General features: G+C 32.6%; 2 protein-coding genes across 7 annotated transcripts in view; one reads left to right on the plus strand and one right to left on the minus strand.

The window, feature by feature from the left end:
- adgrf3b (adhesion G protein-coupled receptor F3b) overlaps positions 1-15584 on the minus strand; it is a 671400-nt gene that overhangs the window by 505108 nt on the left and 150708 nt on the right. The gene's annotated exons all lie outside the window — the stretch shown is intronic.
- opn5 (opsin 5) overlaps positions 1-15584 on the plus strand; it is a 57239-nt gene that overhangs the window by 15411 nt on the left and 26244 nt on the right. For all 6 annotated transcript variants that reach the window (XM_087297459.1, XM_087297457.1, XM_087297460.1 and 3 more), the window contains 1 exon segment: positions 7556-7711. In XM_087297459.1, the coding sequence (XP_087153585.1) occupies positions 7588-7711 (124 nt within the window). In that variant the 5' untranslated portion in view covers positions 7556-7587.

Genomic DNA, 15584 nt, shown 5'->3' on the forward strand with positions numbered 1-15584 from the left:
AACAAACAACAACAAAAAAAAAATTGATGAGTGACATCCCCAGAGACTACAATTCATAGTCATAGATGAGCATACTACAGTTATGGTCCATTCATTAATTTCAGTTAATGTGTTTTATAACAAACAATGATCAATATATCTGTTAATGCAAATGAAGCACTGATATAATTGTTGTTGTTAAACTTTATAATGGAAAATTTAATTTTTATACAATGTTACTATTATACTTTACAGTGCCATTGGAATTTTTGTTGTATTTTACTGATGAAATTGTAAATAACGGGTGAATTATTTATTATTAAAGGACATTATTAACGAAGGGAATTAAAATAAATAAATAAATAACAATTATATGACTGATGTACCTAGAAACTACAATTCGCAGTCATAGATTAGCACACTACAGTTATGGTCCAATAGTTTATGTCAATTAATGTGTTTTATAAAAAACAATAATCAATATATCTGTTAATGCAAATGAAGCACTGATATAATTGTTGTTGTTAAACTTTATAATGGAAAATTTTATTTTTATACAACGTTACTATTATACTTTATTGTGCCATTGGAATTTTTGTTGTATTTTACTGATGAAATTGTAAATAATGGGTGAATGCTTATTAATAAAGGACATTATTAACTGAGGTGATTAATAAATAACAATAATATGACTGACATCCCAAGAAACAACAATTCGCAGTCATGTGTTAGCACACCACAGATTGGTCCATTCGTTAATGTCAGTTAATGTGTTTTATAACAAACAATGATCAATATTCTTTTAATGCAAATGAAGCACTGATATAATTGTTGTTGTTAAACTTTTTAATGGAATATTTAATTTTTATACAATGTTACTATTATACTTTACTGTGCCATTGGAATTTTTGTTGTATTTTACTGATGAAATTGTAAATAACGGGTGATGCTTATTATTGTTATTTAGATGACTGACGTCCCTAGAAACTACAATTTACAGCCATGAATTAGCGTACCACAGTTACGTAATGTAATTTGTATTTATACAGTGCACTTGTTGTGTATGGCCATATACCCAAAGTACTTTACAATCATTAAGGGGGAACTTTCCACATTATTATGGTCCACTAGTTAGTGTCAGTTAATGTGTTTTATAACAAACATTGATCAATATATTTGTTAACGTTTGTTAAAGAAATTAAACATGTTCATTAGCCTATCATTTAATTTTAGCTCACGGCGTATAAGTTAATGTTACCACACTCAATTTAGGATTTTAAAAATGCATTTGCAAATGTTTATAAACTGTGATGAATAAAGGCTGTACAAGTTTACTCACACATACAGACCAAATTTTAAGTGTTACCTTTATTACTGCCATTGAAACCATTTTAAAATAGTGACAATATGCTAGTATGTCCTGAAACGATTTTTGTAACATTTTTGTTGGAAGATGTAATCATTCCCTACCCTAAAACCAACCATAACTGTAAACTATTCCCAAAATCAGAAGGGAATAATAGTTTGATAACAAACTTGTAGAGGTGCATAAACCTAACCTTAAGCTTATAGTTAACATAAACATAACATATTCTTTAAATTCTGATTGAAATGTGGTTCCAGGATGGTGAACCAGCTGTTCTTTTCAAATCTTTTATATTTTTTCCAAAATTTCAAATCCTTCACATTTTTGACATGCTGTCAGACTAGAAGTGCTCTTGTAGAGCAATCCAGTTTATTGCTTCAACAAAAGAGCAGTTTTTTTTAGCAAATCACACTTCTTTTGTTAGTTCTAAGAGGTTTTGCATTGCACATTGGAGTCATTTTTTAATGGAACTCCAAAGCCAAGGTTTTTGAATTGAATGAAATCGTTAACATTACAATTGAATGCATCAAGCAATAATCTCTTGGTACATAAGACTGTTATATGAAATCTTATTATGCAGCAGTTTTTTTTTAGGAGAGAGGTGTCATGCTTTAGTAACCTCACACATTTTGTAACAGGGGAGTTGCAAAGGCTTTAACTAAAACAAGGATGCAGCATCTCGTGGGAGATGATTTCAAAAGCTGTATGCCACTTGAGAATGTAGTGAATACTCATTAATTTAAGCCTTCTGCACTGTTTGTTCTCTGTAAGCTTTAAGGTGACTAACAGTGTGAATAGGAAATTCAATATTTTCTGTCATTTTGAGCTTGCTTTCAATAGTTTTTTATGATTGTCTTCAGCTGTGTTCATTGCCATTCTGCCAAGTAATAACATTCTTCTGATATGATTTTGAAAACTATGTTTATTTATCACTTATTGCTTTATTTAGGGCTTGGTCTGCAGTTGTTGTGAAGAATGTCTTGTCTACTAGTAATCTAAAACATTTTGTATTTTGTATTTATATATCTGCTTTTCAAAAACACCTGATGTGATAGAACAGACAAAAATGACTGTACTGTAATACCCAACAGTCGACTTCATCAAATGATTGTAATTAACTCAAAATTGACTGAAAGTTAAATCTACTCATTTTCACACAGTTTGAGTTGGCTTAACTTATTGGGTTTTACAGTACTCAGTTGGTTTGAGTTCTCTTTATTTATTGGGTTTTACTGTCCTCAAATTGCTTCATTTACTTAAATAAATTAAGTTTACAGTACTCATTAGGATAAGTTTTTGAACTTTAATTGTTTGTTGCAATCGGTTTCCTCAACTGGTTTGAGTTACCTTAATTTTGGGGGTTTTACAGTGTATAAATGTCTTAAAGTAGCAGTTTTTAAAACATGTTTCTTCAGGACTCGGGAATTATAAGGGAATTAATTAGGTATTTAGGCTTATAATAAAAAAAGCCCTGACTGAACTGGTGTTAAAAGTTATTTTTTAAATGTTAAATAAAATGATTACAACCTCTTAACTCTGCCCCCCACTTTATGAGTAAATTATATATGCTTATGACAAATAGTTGGTTAAGATCAGGTTTCAATTATTATTATTTCATTTAAACAAATACTGAAAACCCTCCTACCTGGTTTTAGCAGCATATATATATATATATATATATATATATATATATATATATATATATATATATATATATATATATATATATATATATATATATAAATGCTTTTCTAATCTAGATATACAGTTAAAGTCAGAATTATTAGCCCCTCTGAATTATTAGGCCCCCTGTTTATTTTTTCCCTCAATATCTGTTTGACGGAGAGAAGACTTGTTCAACACATTTCTAAACATAATAGTTTAAATAACTCATTTCTAATAACTGATTATTTTTTTTTTTTTTTGCCTTGATGACAGTACAATAATATTTGACTGGATATTTTTCAAGACACTTCTATACAGTTTAAATTGACATTTAAAGGCTTAACTAGGAAAATTAGGTTAGCTAGGCTATGGGTGCACTGGACAACTCCTGTTCAATTATGTGCATGTGTATAGAGAAGGAACCACAAACTGGCTTATGTGCGCACAAGATTGGACAGTGCCTTATATTTCTAGTGTTTTTTATGTGCCTTTGACCATTATGCACTTGAGTCTTTTGCAGCACTTCTACAAAATCATGCATTTTGTAAAAGCCATATCAAGATAAAATAATTTCAACATTTACATGTAGTGCCGCTCATCAATGTCAGTTCCAAAGCACTAGACCACTCAGAAGAACTCAAAGATGGTTCTGTTTACAGTAGCATGACCGGGGGTGGATTTAGTGATTTGGGGGCCCTGAGCAATTCCAGCCATGGAGCCCAAAAGTTCTAAGATGCACTTTTTGTACTTTAAATTATTTTAATTGATTTATTTTTCATTTGTTTTTCTTATATCACTCAGTCACTCCTTTTCTGCATTTTGTTTTAATGCAAACTAATAATAACAACATGTAAAGCATCTTGTAAAACTTTTTAAATGATTGGTTTTCTTAAAATGAATTCACAACTAAAAATTATACATGAACTATTTTGTTTTTAAAACGAAATCTTTACCTAAATTTACTGCAGGACTTCTCCATCATTGAGGATGGGTGATACATTTGAGCAGATGTAATAAACGCTAAACATTTATTTTTTAGACACACATCATACAAAATAGGATAGAAAATGATGTCATATATCATTTATAGGTATCATATATACTTCTAAATATTTATTTGGGGGCCCTCACATTTCCTGGGGCCTTAAACGGCCGCTTATCTTGCTTATTGGTTAAATCCACCCCTGAGCATGACAGCATATCACAGCAACATGTCAGAGGATGTACTTTCCTGAGCGCTGAAGACACATTCTGTGTGAATATCCAGTTGTTGCACTACCTGGGTCTTTTTTTTTTTCTTTTGTGGCCGAGAAGTTAAGGTGATGGATTAGTTACTTTAAGTGAAGTTTATTTAAAAGTTAATTTCGAGAGGATCATGTGATCATGTGCTTGTGATTGATCGCTGCTGGTCCCGCATTAGCTAACACATGACTCACCAATGGGATGATTCCTAACTCATTATAAATAACCGAAGTTCCTTACCTCAATCATCTTCGGGTTGAAGAATCCCCTCTTCCACTCCTACTACTCCTTTCTTTTTCTTGATATAACAGCACGGCGGCCCAGTGGTTAGGACTGTTAACTCACAGCAAAAACATCACTGGTCTAAGTCTCTAATAGGCCAGTCCACATTTCTGTGCGGAGTTTACATGTTCTCCTCATTCTCACTTAGGTTTCACCCGGGTTCTCCGGTTTCCTCCCACAGTCCAAAAACTTGCAACATTGGTGAATTGACCAAACTGAATTAGCACCATATAAGAGCTTTTAATCAGCAGTACATTTCTCTGTAGCAATTCCTAATTTGTCATTAGCCATAAATAGCAGGGTAGTTCTCTAGACCTACCCGAGGTCAGTATTCCTTGTCACTCTGCAAACGCATGGGAGCCCCATGCTCGAGGATCTTATAAGCTTAGGGCTCTCTAAAAGGACAGCATGCCAAACACAATTTATAATCAATCAGCTAAGTGTGAACTCTTGAAGTTATTTTAGACAAAAGTGTCTGCTAAATGTATTTTTTTATGTCTAACTTTGGTGACTGGCACATTCTGAATGACTGTATTCATCTAGTATATGAACTGAACTGTTACCCTGTACTGTGATGGTGGAGGATCAATATTTGTTCTTCTACACCTTTTGTTTGTATAGAAGAATCTTACATTTTTTAGCAGTTCATCGTTTTTTTTTGTGTCTTGGTGTATATCAGGCTCCAGAAGGCTGCATTCAGTTTGGAAGCTTTCCAAGACCCAATTTTCTAGCTCTCTCAGTCAACTTAAAAAGGTCATAAACAAAATTACTTTTTATAATAACAGATCCAGAGAATATACTGCAAAAAAATGCTTTTCTTAGATTTTTTGTCTTGTTTAGTCATAGGGCTCTATTTTAACGATCTATGTGCTAAGTCTGAAGCGCAGGGCGCAAAAGCATTTACGGCATATCACTTTAGCTATTTTAAAGACGGAAAAATTCGCTCTGCGTTGCGGCACATGGTCTAAGAGGGTTGAGCTTATTCTTTTAATTATGAGTTATGGGTGTGTTTTGAGAATAAACCAATCAGAGTCTCATCTCCCATTCCCTTTAAAAGTCAGTTGCGTCGAGCCATGGCGCATTTGCTATTTATATGGCAGACTTTGTAAGTGGAAAAACTGATGGCTTCACTAGCGAGAAAACAGTTTAACAGACCATCTGCAGCACGAGGATAAATAATGAGCCTCCTCCAAACGGCCTCTACTTTCACTTTCTCTCTTCCGCGGATTAGGAAAGGGGTGTTGTACACACAGACATCAATTAGCCTACATAATTAATTTTGTTCGGTAAGTGCAAAGATTTATTTCAAAACTATTTCTAAATTTAGTTCTAATTTCCAGAAATCGAATAAATGAACAATAATAAGGAAGTGTGGTCAAACAACTGAGTTTTATGCTGTTGTCTTGAATAAACAAAAAAAAAAAAAGCCCCTGAGACGAAGAAGACATAAAGGCAATCTTTTTTTTTATTTATGTAGAAAGTAATAATTTTATAATATTTTAATCCTTTATTTCTTTTTCATTATTAAAGATATTTGTATATTGCTGTACATCCTGCGTGTTTTAAGCAATGTTTAAGCAACGCGCACAACTAAAGTGCTCTGCGCTGGACTTTAGTCCTGCTTTCAGCTGGTCTATTGTGCAGTCTATTTTAGTTCCTCAAAATAGCAACGCACCAACAATGCACCTTAAAACACCTAATTTCTAAGTGAAATCACCTATGAGTCCACAAAGTGGCGCGAATGAATTTGTTATTTAAACAACGTGGCGGAAAACAAGAAAATTAGGGTTGCTGATTAGGTTGGTATGAAAATAGCAACATGTCGTAGAAAAACGTATTTATTGCGCCAGATGTATAATAGGGCCCTTAACATCTAAATATTCTTCAATCAAAAAGCATTTTCTTGACAAGAAAAACTCATTGTCTTGATTTAAGAAATAATATGCCAAAATTTTGTCTGTCTTTCTTTAAAAACAATCAAAATAATCTGCCAGTGGGGTAAGCAAACTAATCTAATTTTAAATAGAAAGCAAGATTATTTTTCTTTACCCCATTGGCAGATTATTTTGCTTGTACTCAGTTTGCACTCAATTACAACACATAATTTCTCAAAACAAGACAACACATTTTGCTTGTCTAAAAAATTATTCTTGATTTAACAATTTGAAGACATTTGGACTAGAAACTAGACAAAACCTCTTGGTAAGAAAAGCATTTTTTGCATTGAGTTTTTGTTAATTTCACCTAAACCTGCCAGTCTATTTCACTTCATGTTTACTTACTTATATTTGTAAAATACAAGCAATTTATTCTTATCAAATAAAGTCCTACACATTTTATTTTTTCAGCGTGTTAAGAGAAAAACAGCGGTCACCTGTTCTGTGATTTGTGACGATTTAATTTGATCCATCTGTGTGATGTTTTGTGATTTTTATTGGAACCTGCAAATGAATTAATGTTTGTGAAAAAAACCCCAGCTATTACAGTAATTGGCAGCCAGATGCCGTTTACACACAGAATCTCTAATTTATTCCAGTACTATGACCAATTAAAAGACTGATAAATTAAAAGAGAGCCTTTTATTACATTGTTAATGACAAGTTGCATTGTTAAAGGGCCCACCATTAACTACTGGAAACTACTTCTGTGTTTATTAGAGGGCCTGCTAAAGAATACATCGCTAAAACATCTGATTTATATCCATGCTGTTATTTACAACTGCATCCAGTGTGTGAAGTTTAATCATTTCTGAGGTTGTGTTTTCATGCTCCATTTTCTTTAATTCTGCTCATTAACGTTTGTCATGGGAATGCACAAGGACTCATTGTGTATTGATTGTGAATTGAAGGGAGTGTTTTCACATACAGTAGCAATAAGACTAATCTGGCATGTCAGAACATTGGCAGGAGGTTTTGGAATCATGAATGTCTTGTATATGTCCGCCCTCCAGCTTATGTCTCAAACTGAGTTCAAAAGTTTTTCTGCCTAAGCTTTTAATAATTTTTCCTCCTAATTCTGCAGGAAAGTAATCACACTCCTCAGTAAAGGCCCTAATGGAGAATGAGACCTCCATCTCCTCGGGATACATCCCACATTACCTCCTTCGAGGGGATCCCTTTGCCTCCAAGTTGTCCAAGGAGGCAGACATAGTGGCAGCATTCTACATCCTTGTCATTGGTAAGTGTACAATGTGGAAGATTTCATGCATGTGCATTTTTATTGCGATCAAGGATGAATTTGAATTCTAATTTAAAATATTTTACAGCAGAATGTCTGGAATGTTTAGTTTGAACAATTATATTTATTCCTTGCTGATAAAATAACAAATAGATTCTCACTTTTGTATCAACAAAACAAACAAAAGGTAAATATATGAGGGTTTAGTGTCAGTATGCAATCTCTGTTTTATAATTTAAGTGTGTCAGCACAAGTAATAGAGTAATATACAGTTTAATATTTTTCCCCAATTTCTGTTTAACGAAGACATTTTCAACACATTTTTAAAGAAAACTCATTTATAATAACTGATTTATTTTTTATTTGCCATGATGACAGTAAATTATATTTGACTAGATACTTTTCAAGACACTTCTATACAAATTAAAGTGACATTTAAAGGCTTATTTAGGTTAATTAGGTTAACCAGGCAGGTTAGGGTAATTAGGCAAGTTATGTAGACTATCAAAAAATATATAGCTTAAAGGGGCTAATAATTTTGACCTTAAAATGATTCTTTAAAAAATTAAAAACTGCTTTTATTCTAGCCGAAATAAAACAAATAAGACTTTCTTCAGAAGAAAAAATATTATCAGACATACTGTGAAAATTTCCTTGCTCTGTTAAATAAAATCTAGGAAATATTTAAAAAGGAAAAAAATAAAAGGGCGTTTAATAATTTATATTTCAAATGTAATTCTTTATTTTTAACTGCAATAAATAAATAAATAAATAAAAATAAATAAATAAATAAATAACGCTGAAACCGCTGAAAATGCTGAAACACCAATTTCTAGATGAATCCAGTTCAAAGTTGTTAAAGTCAAGCTTCTTCCAGTTGCACTTTTAGTCCTCAAAATCATTACATCCATGAAACATTTATTTATACATTTGTATATTATTGTACAATTAAATTACAGGTGCAGGATGTTTTTTTTTTTTTTTTGGATTCAACAGTTTGGAGTTTTCATGGATACGGACAGTCTGAACCATTCCTGATTTTTGCAATATATAAATAAACCAGTTTAGTCAGTTTTCTTATCTTTTTTTTTTGTAATTATTTTTTTATTTTATTTTATTCAGCGGATAAAATAAAATACTGTATACAAAGACAACTGACTAAACTGATTTAATTATTCCCAAAATTTGGAACTTTAGAACATAAACAATGTCAGGTCAACAGCTAAGGCAAGGCAAGTTTATTGATATAGCACATTTCAAATACAGTTGCAATTCAAAGTGCTTTGCACAAGGTGAGAAAATAAAAACAAGTAATAACCGTGATTAAAAATCAGATTAAAATGTGCTAAAAAGCACATTTTTACATTAAATAGTATATTTCCTCAGTACTTAACTCATTTTTTATTTTTCATAGAACAGTGTTTATTTATTTACCTATTGGATAAACACATTCAGACGTATTTGCATTATTATCCATTATTATACAATGCATTAATTTGCATTTTTAGCAATAAAATTATTTTCTTTCAATCCAAAAATAATTTCTATTAAAAATCTTTTTATATAAAAAGTTTACAGCATTACACTCAAAAATAAAACAAATATTTAGTTTGTTTATTTGGTGTCACCCAGTGTGTGACATACGGTTTAGCTGAATTGGATAAGCTAAATTATCCATAGTGTATGAGTGTGAATGCTGTGTATGGATGTTTCCCTATGATAGGTTGCAGCTGAAAGGGCATCCGCTACGTAAAAAATGAGCTGGCGGTTCATTGAGCTGTGGCGAATACTGTGGCAACCCACAGATTTTTTAAAAATAAAATGAAAAATATATAGAGTGTAATAAATAAAATTACTTTTAAGCAATAATTATCAATAATTGGCAGGAAGACGTCTGCTATGTTTAACCCCGAGCAAATGCCTTAAAACTGTTACATTTTACCCCCTGTTAATTTGTGCCCTGCACTTAACTGCAGACAGCAAGATTGCTGCAGACATCAAAATGCCAAAACCAAATAACATATCTGTAAAATAACAGCTGGACAATCATGAATAACCTCTGCCAGTAAATTCTGAGATAAATGGTTTTGCAATCAGATTTATCCTCTTACCTGTACATATAACAGTCTTGTACAAGAACCAATTTACTTTAACGTCATGCTGGTAAGTAAGACCACATTACTAATGAACACTATTGGGAGTAGACACTTATACGACATAATAATATTTAAAGCAATGAGTCCAAACCCTGATGCTTGATTATACATTCAAAGACCAACACAATCTCACGGCAATTCATAACTTTTTCATTTAGTGGCTAATTCGTATGTATTCGTACGATCTAATTCGTACTGTTTAGTACAATTTGCTTATCCCCCAATGACGGTTGGGGTTAGGGGTGGGGTTAGGTGCCACACCTCCATTTTAAAATCGTACCATTTCGTACGACTGAACTCCACTAAACTGGCAAAACGTAAAATACTTACGTTTTCTCGTGAGATCAGGCTATCAAAGACTTGAACATGTTATATGGATTTAATAAGGCTGCTTTTGAAAAAAGTCTGTGCACACTTTGCACGAAGAGAAATTATTTGGCATGAGATTTAGTTGTCGATTGAGATTTGGCTTTTCACATAGAAACCCTGATTATTCCATTCTGTTTTTATTGAGAATTGTATTGAGATTCTTGTAGTATTTTACAGCTTTGACTCTTAAACATTATAATTCCGCATATTAGGTTGCTGAAATTATTATTAGAAGAATGCACACCTAGCATACATGCTTTTATTGCCACGCATGCCATTGTCTATATTAGATCATTTGTCTTGTTTGTGGTGTGTTAACATGCTCAGGGTTTTGAATAAGTACATTTGTTTAATTTTCGAGGATGTTTTTTAACGATTAACTATAGTAGCCTATGGAAATATAAAATACATAACCACATTATGGAGTTTTTTAGTTGCTGAGAATAATGTTGGGTTCACTTCAAATGCGAAGCTTGCTGTGGTTTACTCACTGGATTTTTCTGTTATATGAACTTGTGTGGTAGATGCGATTGAGGCAAATCCACATTGCTCTGAGCAATTTGATTAAGCACATTGAGTCAATTGCACTGTGTGCCAACAGTTGACCTCTATGGGCACATTTGCTTAGACTTTTTAATTTACTCATGCAGATACATATTGCAATTATAAATTTCATTTGTTCTGAACCCAGCATGAGGCTATGTTTTTACTTGAGACACACTCCTGATCACACTATGGGCCCTATCATACACCCGGCGCAATGTGGTGCAAGGCACGACACAATAGTTTTTTGCTAGTTTCAGCTTGGCGCAAGAGTTGTTTTGAGGTGTTGCGCCATGGTGTTTAAATAGCAAATGCATTTGCGTTCATATGTGCGCCCATAGGCGTTCTGGTCTAAAAAGGAAGGCGTTCTAAGGCACATTGCTGTCACGTTGCTATTTTGAGAATCTATAATAGATTTTTCAATAGACCAAAACAAACCCAGTCTAAAGTCCAGCGCAGAGTTGCGCCTCGCTTATATACTGCTTAATACACACAAGGTGTAGATCAATAAGCAAATATATTTACATATGAAAAATAATTAAAATATTAAGGATATATATATATATATATATATATATATATATATATATATATATATATATATATATATATATATATATATATATATATATATATATATATATATATATATATATATATATATATATATATATATATATATATATATATATATATATATATAGAATATAATAAGGATATGTAGGATATAAATATAAAGGATTAAAATGTTAAAAAACATTATTTTCTAGCCTACATAAATAAAAAAAAACATACTTAGTCTCAAGCCTTCTTCATCTTGGGAGGCTTTTTCAGTTCATTCAATTTGCTTTTGTATAATGTTATTATCATTTGCAGTATTATTTATTATATCCATATTTATATTTGTTTTATTAAAAAACAAGCTTAGATTTGCCCACCTGTCAGGTTTTAGACCATATGGGGCACAGCATGTGTATTTGGATATAACTCAGTTGCTTGACCACACTTCTTTATTATTGTTCATTTATTCGTTTGCTGGAAATTAGAACTGAATTAAGAAATAGTTTTGAAACAAATCTTTGCGCTTAACAAACCAAATTCAATTATTTATAGGCTAATTGATGTCAGTGCGTACAAGCTTTCCCTATCCACGAGAGCGAAAGTGAAAGTAGATGATTTATCTCTCATTCTCGTGCTGTAGATGCTCTGTTTAACTGTTTTCTTGCTTGTGAAATGCTCAGTTTTTCCACTTCCACTTACTATACGTCATGTAAATAGCAAATGTGCCATGGCGTGACGCTACTGGCTCTTAAAGGGAATGGGAGATGAGACTCTAATTGTTTTATTCTCAAAACACACCTATAACTCATTAAGAAAATAAACTCAACCCTATTAGACCATGCACCACGTCGCAAAGCGGATTTTCCCGTCCTTAAATTAGCAAAAATGCGTTCTGACACGCCCTGAAAGCGTTTGCGCTCTGCGCATTGCTCTCTACGCACATACAGTCAAAACAGAGCCCTATGTGTTTTAATAGCCTTTTTGCACTTTTGCAGTGGTCTTTTTGTGGCTGCATTCATAGTGCCAAAGAAATCCAGTAAATTTGTTTTCGGAAATTGTTTTGCCTCTGGAAGGGATTGAAAGTTGACAAGATCAGGATGTTTTAGACTTTTAATGTTGACCATTTGTAATCAACAAAAATATACATATTAATACTAGCTGTAAACAGGACTGAGGTACATTTATATCGATTCTAGTCCTGATTCTAACTTCTATCCCAAACAGACAGCATTTGAGATATTTTCCGGCTATCTGTTCAATCCCCAGTGTGATAAAGTTTTCCATTGGATTCAAATGAATCATCACTAAAATTTCTAACAGTTGCCTATCCTACACAGCCTGCTCCCTAGGAAAGATTTGTCTGGTTTGATTACGATTGGCTTTAAGATCAAATTCTCTTAAAGGCAGACAGTCTTTAACGATATCTTTACTGTTCATTGCTGAAATGGTGAGCAATTATAGAAGCTGATTACCCACGGAGATTCTCTGCATTATACTGTCCTCTTGTGCACTAGGAAATTGGAAATTGTTTTTCAATGTTTGATATATTTGAAGATGGAAGAAAAGTGTCTAAGTAAAGTATCTTCTGTCTATATCAGCTAAGCCAGTATCAGGAGCGCCGATTAGGATGATACTACACACAGGGGGCCCAATAGAAGCCCATGCTTTGAGGCATATTGGAATTTAAATTGCCTCATCATACAAATAATCTATTAGGACACAGACAATAATGAAAGCACCCCTCTGTGCCAAGAGCGTGTGCCTGAGGTGTCCCCTTAAGATGTTTGCAAAATATTCGAAAACACGGCACCTCACAGTCCGTTTCTGAACTTTGCGCATCGTTTAGGTAGATGGCAAGGCTAAAGAGATGACGCAGCCAAAATCAGGAATTCAGGAGAACAAATGATCAAAGAAAAGCATGAAAAAGATAAAAGAGTGAGATGGGGAAGACAGACAAACAAAGGTGACTATGTTATTAGTCTTAATAATGCTGATTTAAGGATTATTCATATGAAATATGTCAAATTAAAATGAGTTTTCATTCATTCAATTCTGTCTAAATCAACAAGGTTACCAGTTTAATAAATTGTTAGATAACAGAAAGCTAATTTCATAAGCAAAAACAAAAAAGATTATGGGTTACACAGAGTAAAATTTACTCAGTTCAGAGAGTATTTGGTCCCTTTTACCCAACAGGCTGGTAATAAGCAAAGCTGCTGTTTGTGAAGTTGCTTAAGGATCCTCTGCTGAGATTTTGAGAGATTCAATGGATTCTATTTCAGTTAATTTCATCTAAAGTTGTGACTGAAGTTGGCTATAGTTCTGTGTTTCTTTATATTAATATCAATCATCATCTAATTTATCCTTTCATTGTTTTATTAACTACTTTAACTCAAATACTATATCTAAACTGAGTAAATTTTACTCAGTGGATTTTGCAGTGTGTGTTTTGAGCATAACCTGCATTAAACCAATAAGAGTCTTATCTCCTATGCCCCTTAAGGTCAGTTGTGTAGCGCCATGGCATATTTGCTATTTACATGGCAACTTTTGTAAGTGGAAAAACTGAATGCTTTACTAGCGAGAAAATAGTTAAACAGACCATCTGCAGCGTGGATAAAGAATGAGCCTCCTCCATTCAGCCTGTTTACTTTCTCTTTACTTTTACTCTTTACTCCTTTCATTCATGGATATGGAAGCGATGTTTTATACACTCCACTGAAGACATCTTTCAGCCTACATATTTCATTTCGTTTGTTAACCGCAAAGATTTGTTTGTTTCAAAACTATTTCTAAATTAAGTTAAGTAAATGAACAATAATAACAAAGTGTGGTGAAGAAACACAGAGTTATATCCAAACACACATCATATTCTTATTCTTATACTTGATGCATACGTCTCTAAAACCCGACTGGTGGACAAATCTAAACTTGTTTTTTAAGCAACAAAATATAAACAAATTATACTGCTAATAATAATAACATTGTACAAATGTAAGTTGTCATGAATAAACTGAAAAGGCCCCCAGACATGAAGAAGGCATAGAGGCAGTGGTTTTTCTATCTGTGTAGTAAATAATATTTTGTAACATTTTAATCCTTTTTTTTTCATTTGTAAAGATATTTGGATATTGCTGTATGTCCTGTGTGTATTAAGCAATGTGTAAGCATTTGAACCCGCATATCGCATGACTATAAAGAATCTCAATCATAAAGTCATCTAGTGCATTTAGCAGTAAATAGTTTTGATGTTTTGTGACCATATGGCTGGTTACACTTTTACTTCACTGAACGTTTATTTTAGGTTTATGCACCCTGTAGCCACATGTATGACTGTAACTCTAAAGAATACGTTTAATTAGTTTTAAAGCACTTTTAAATACATTACAAATGTACATTTGCCATAGAGTTACAGTGCTTTCATCAAATATATGCAGGATTAAAAAAAAATTTAAAAAACATGTTTGTTTTTTTTTTGGCAAAAGAATTATGGCTAGTAATTTTCTTAAATTTGCAACTAGCCTAAATTTCTATGTGTTAAAAATTGCTTAAAATATTATATGCATTTTTTGAGGCAATTTCTTATTACAGGTCTTAATTGATTTTTATTTTACATGCCGCTCCAAATCAGAATAAAATTGAAAAAATGCATGATCTTTCAAAGAGAGTGATTGCTACAGAATGCCCAGTATGCATAGCATTATAATAAAGTATTCAGATGTTTTGTCAATGACATGCCTTTTGTAAAAAATGTAATTGAATAATTCTTAGCATAAATAAATCTTTTGTTCAGCACAATATTTATTCTGGTCATCCATTTTTAACTATAATATTTAGTCAATGCAAAGAAGGACTTTTTAATGGGGACAGTTTGTCTTGAAATCCAACATCCTTGACATTCCAGTCAAGCTGTTTTCTTTGCAGGCATTTCCATTTGGTTTTCATTTAACCCAAAAAGCAGTGTTAAGGTTAAATGACCGAATTCACATTGTTTTGTATCAAAAGATTATCCAAAAGGTGTTGCGATACTTGTGAAGTTTTTATTAGTTTTTTCAATAGTGTATGGACTCTTCCAGCACACAAACCATAAACACAGTATAGCTGCTAGTAATATTAAAGTGCATGATCCATGCACATCGATTCATAATCATATGAGTACAGCAGACAACAAGAGTTCATTCAATAGTCACATGAAATAAACATCAGTCAGCTGACACAACAGGCCAAGATGTCAAATTGTGCAC

This window comes from Danio rerio, chromosome 20 (assembly GCF_052040795.2).
Source record: "Danio rerio strain M-AB ecotype USA chromosome 20, GRCz13ab, whole genome shotgun sequence".
NCBI classification, from domain to species: domain Eukaryota; kingdom Metazoa; phylum Chordata; class Actinopteri; order Cypriniformes; family Danionidae; genus Danio; species Danio rerio.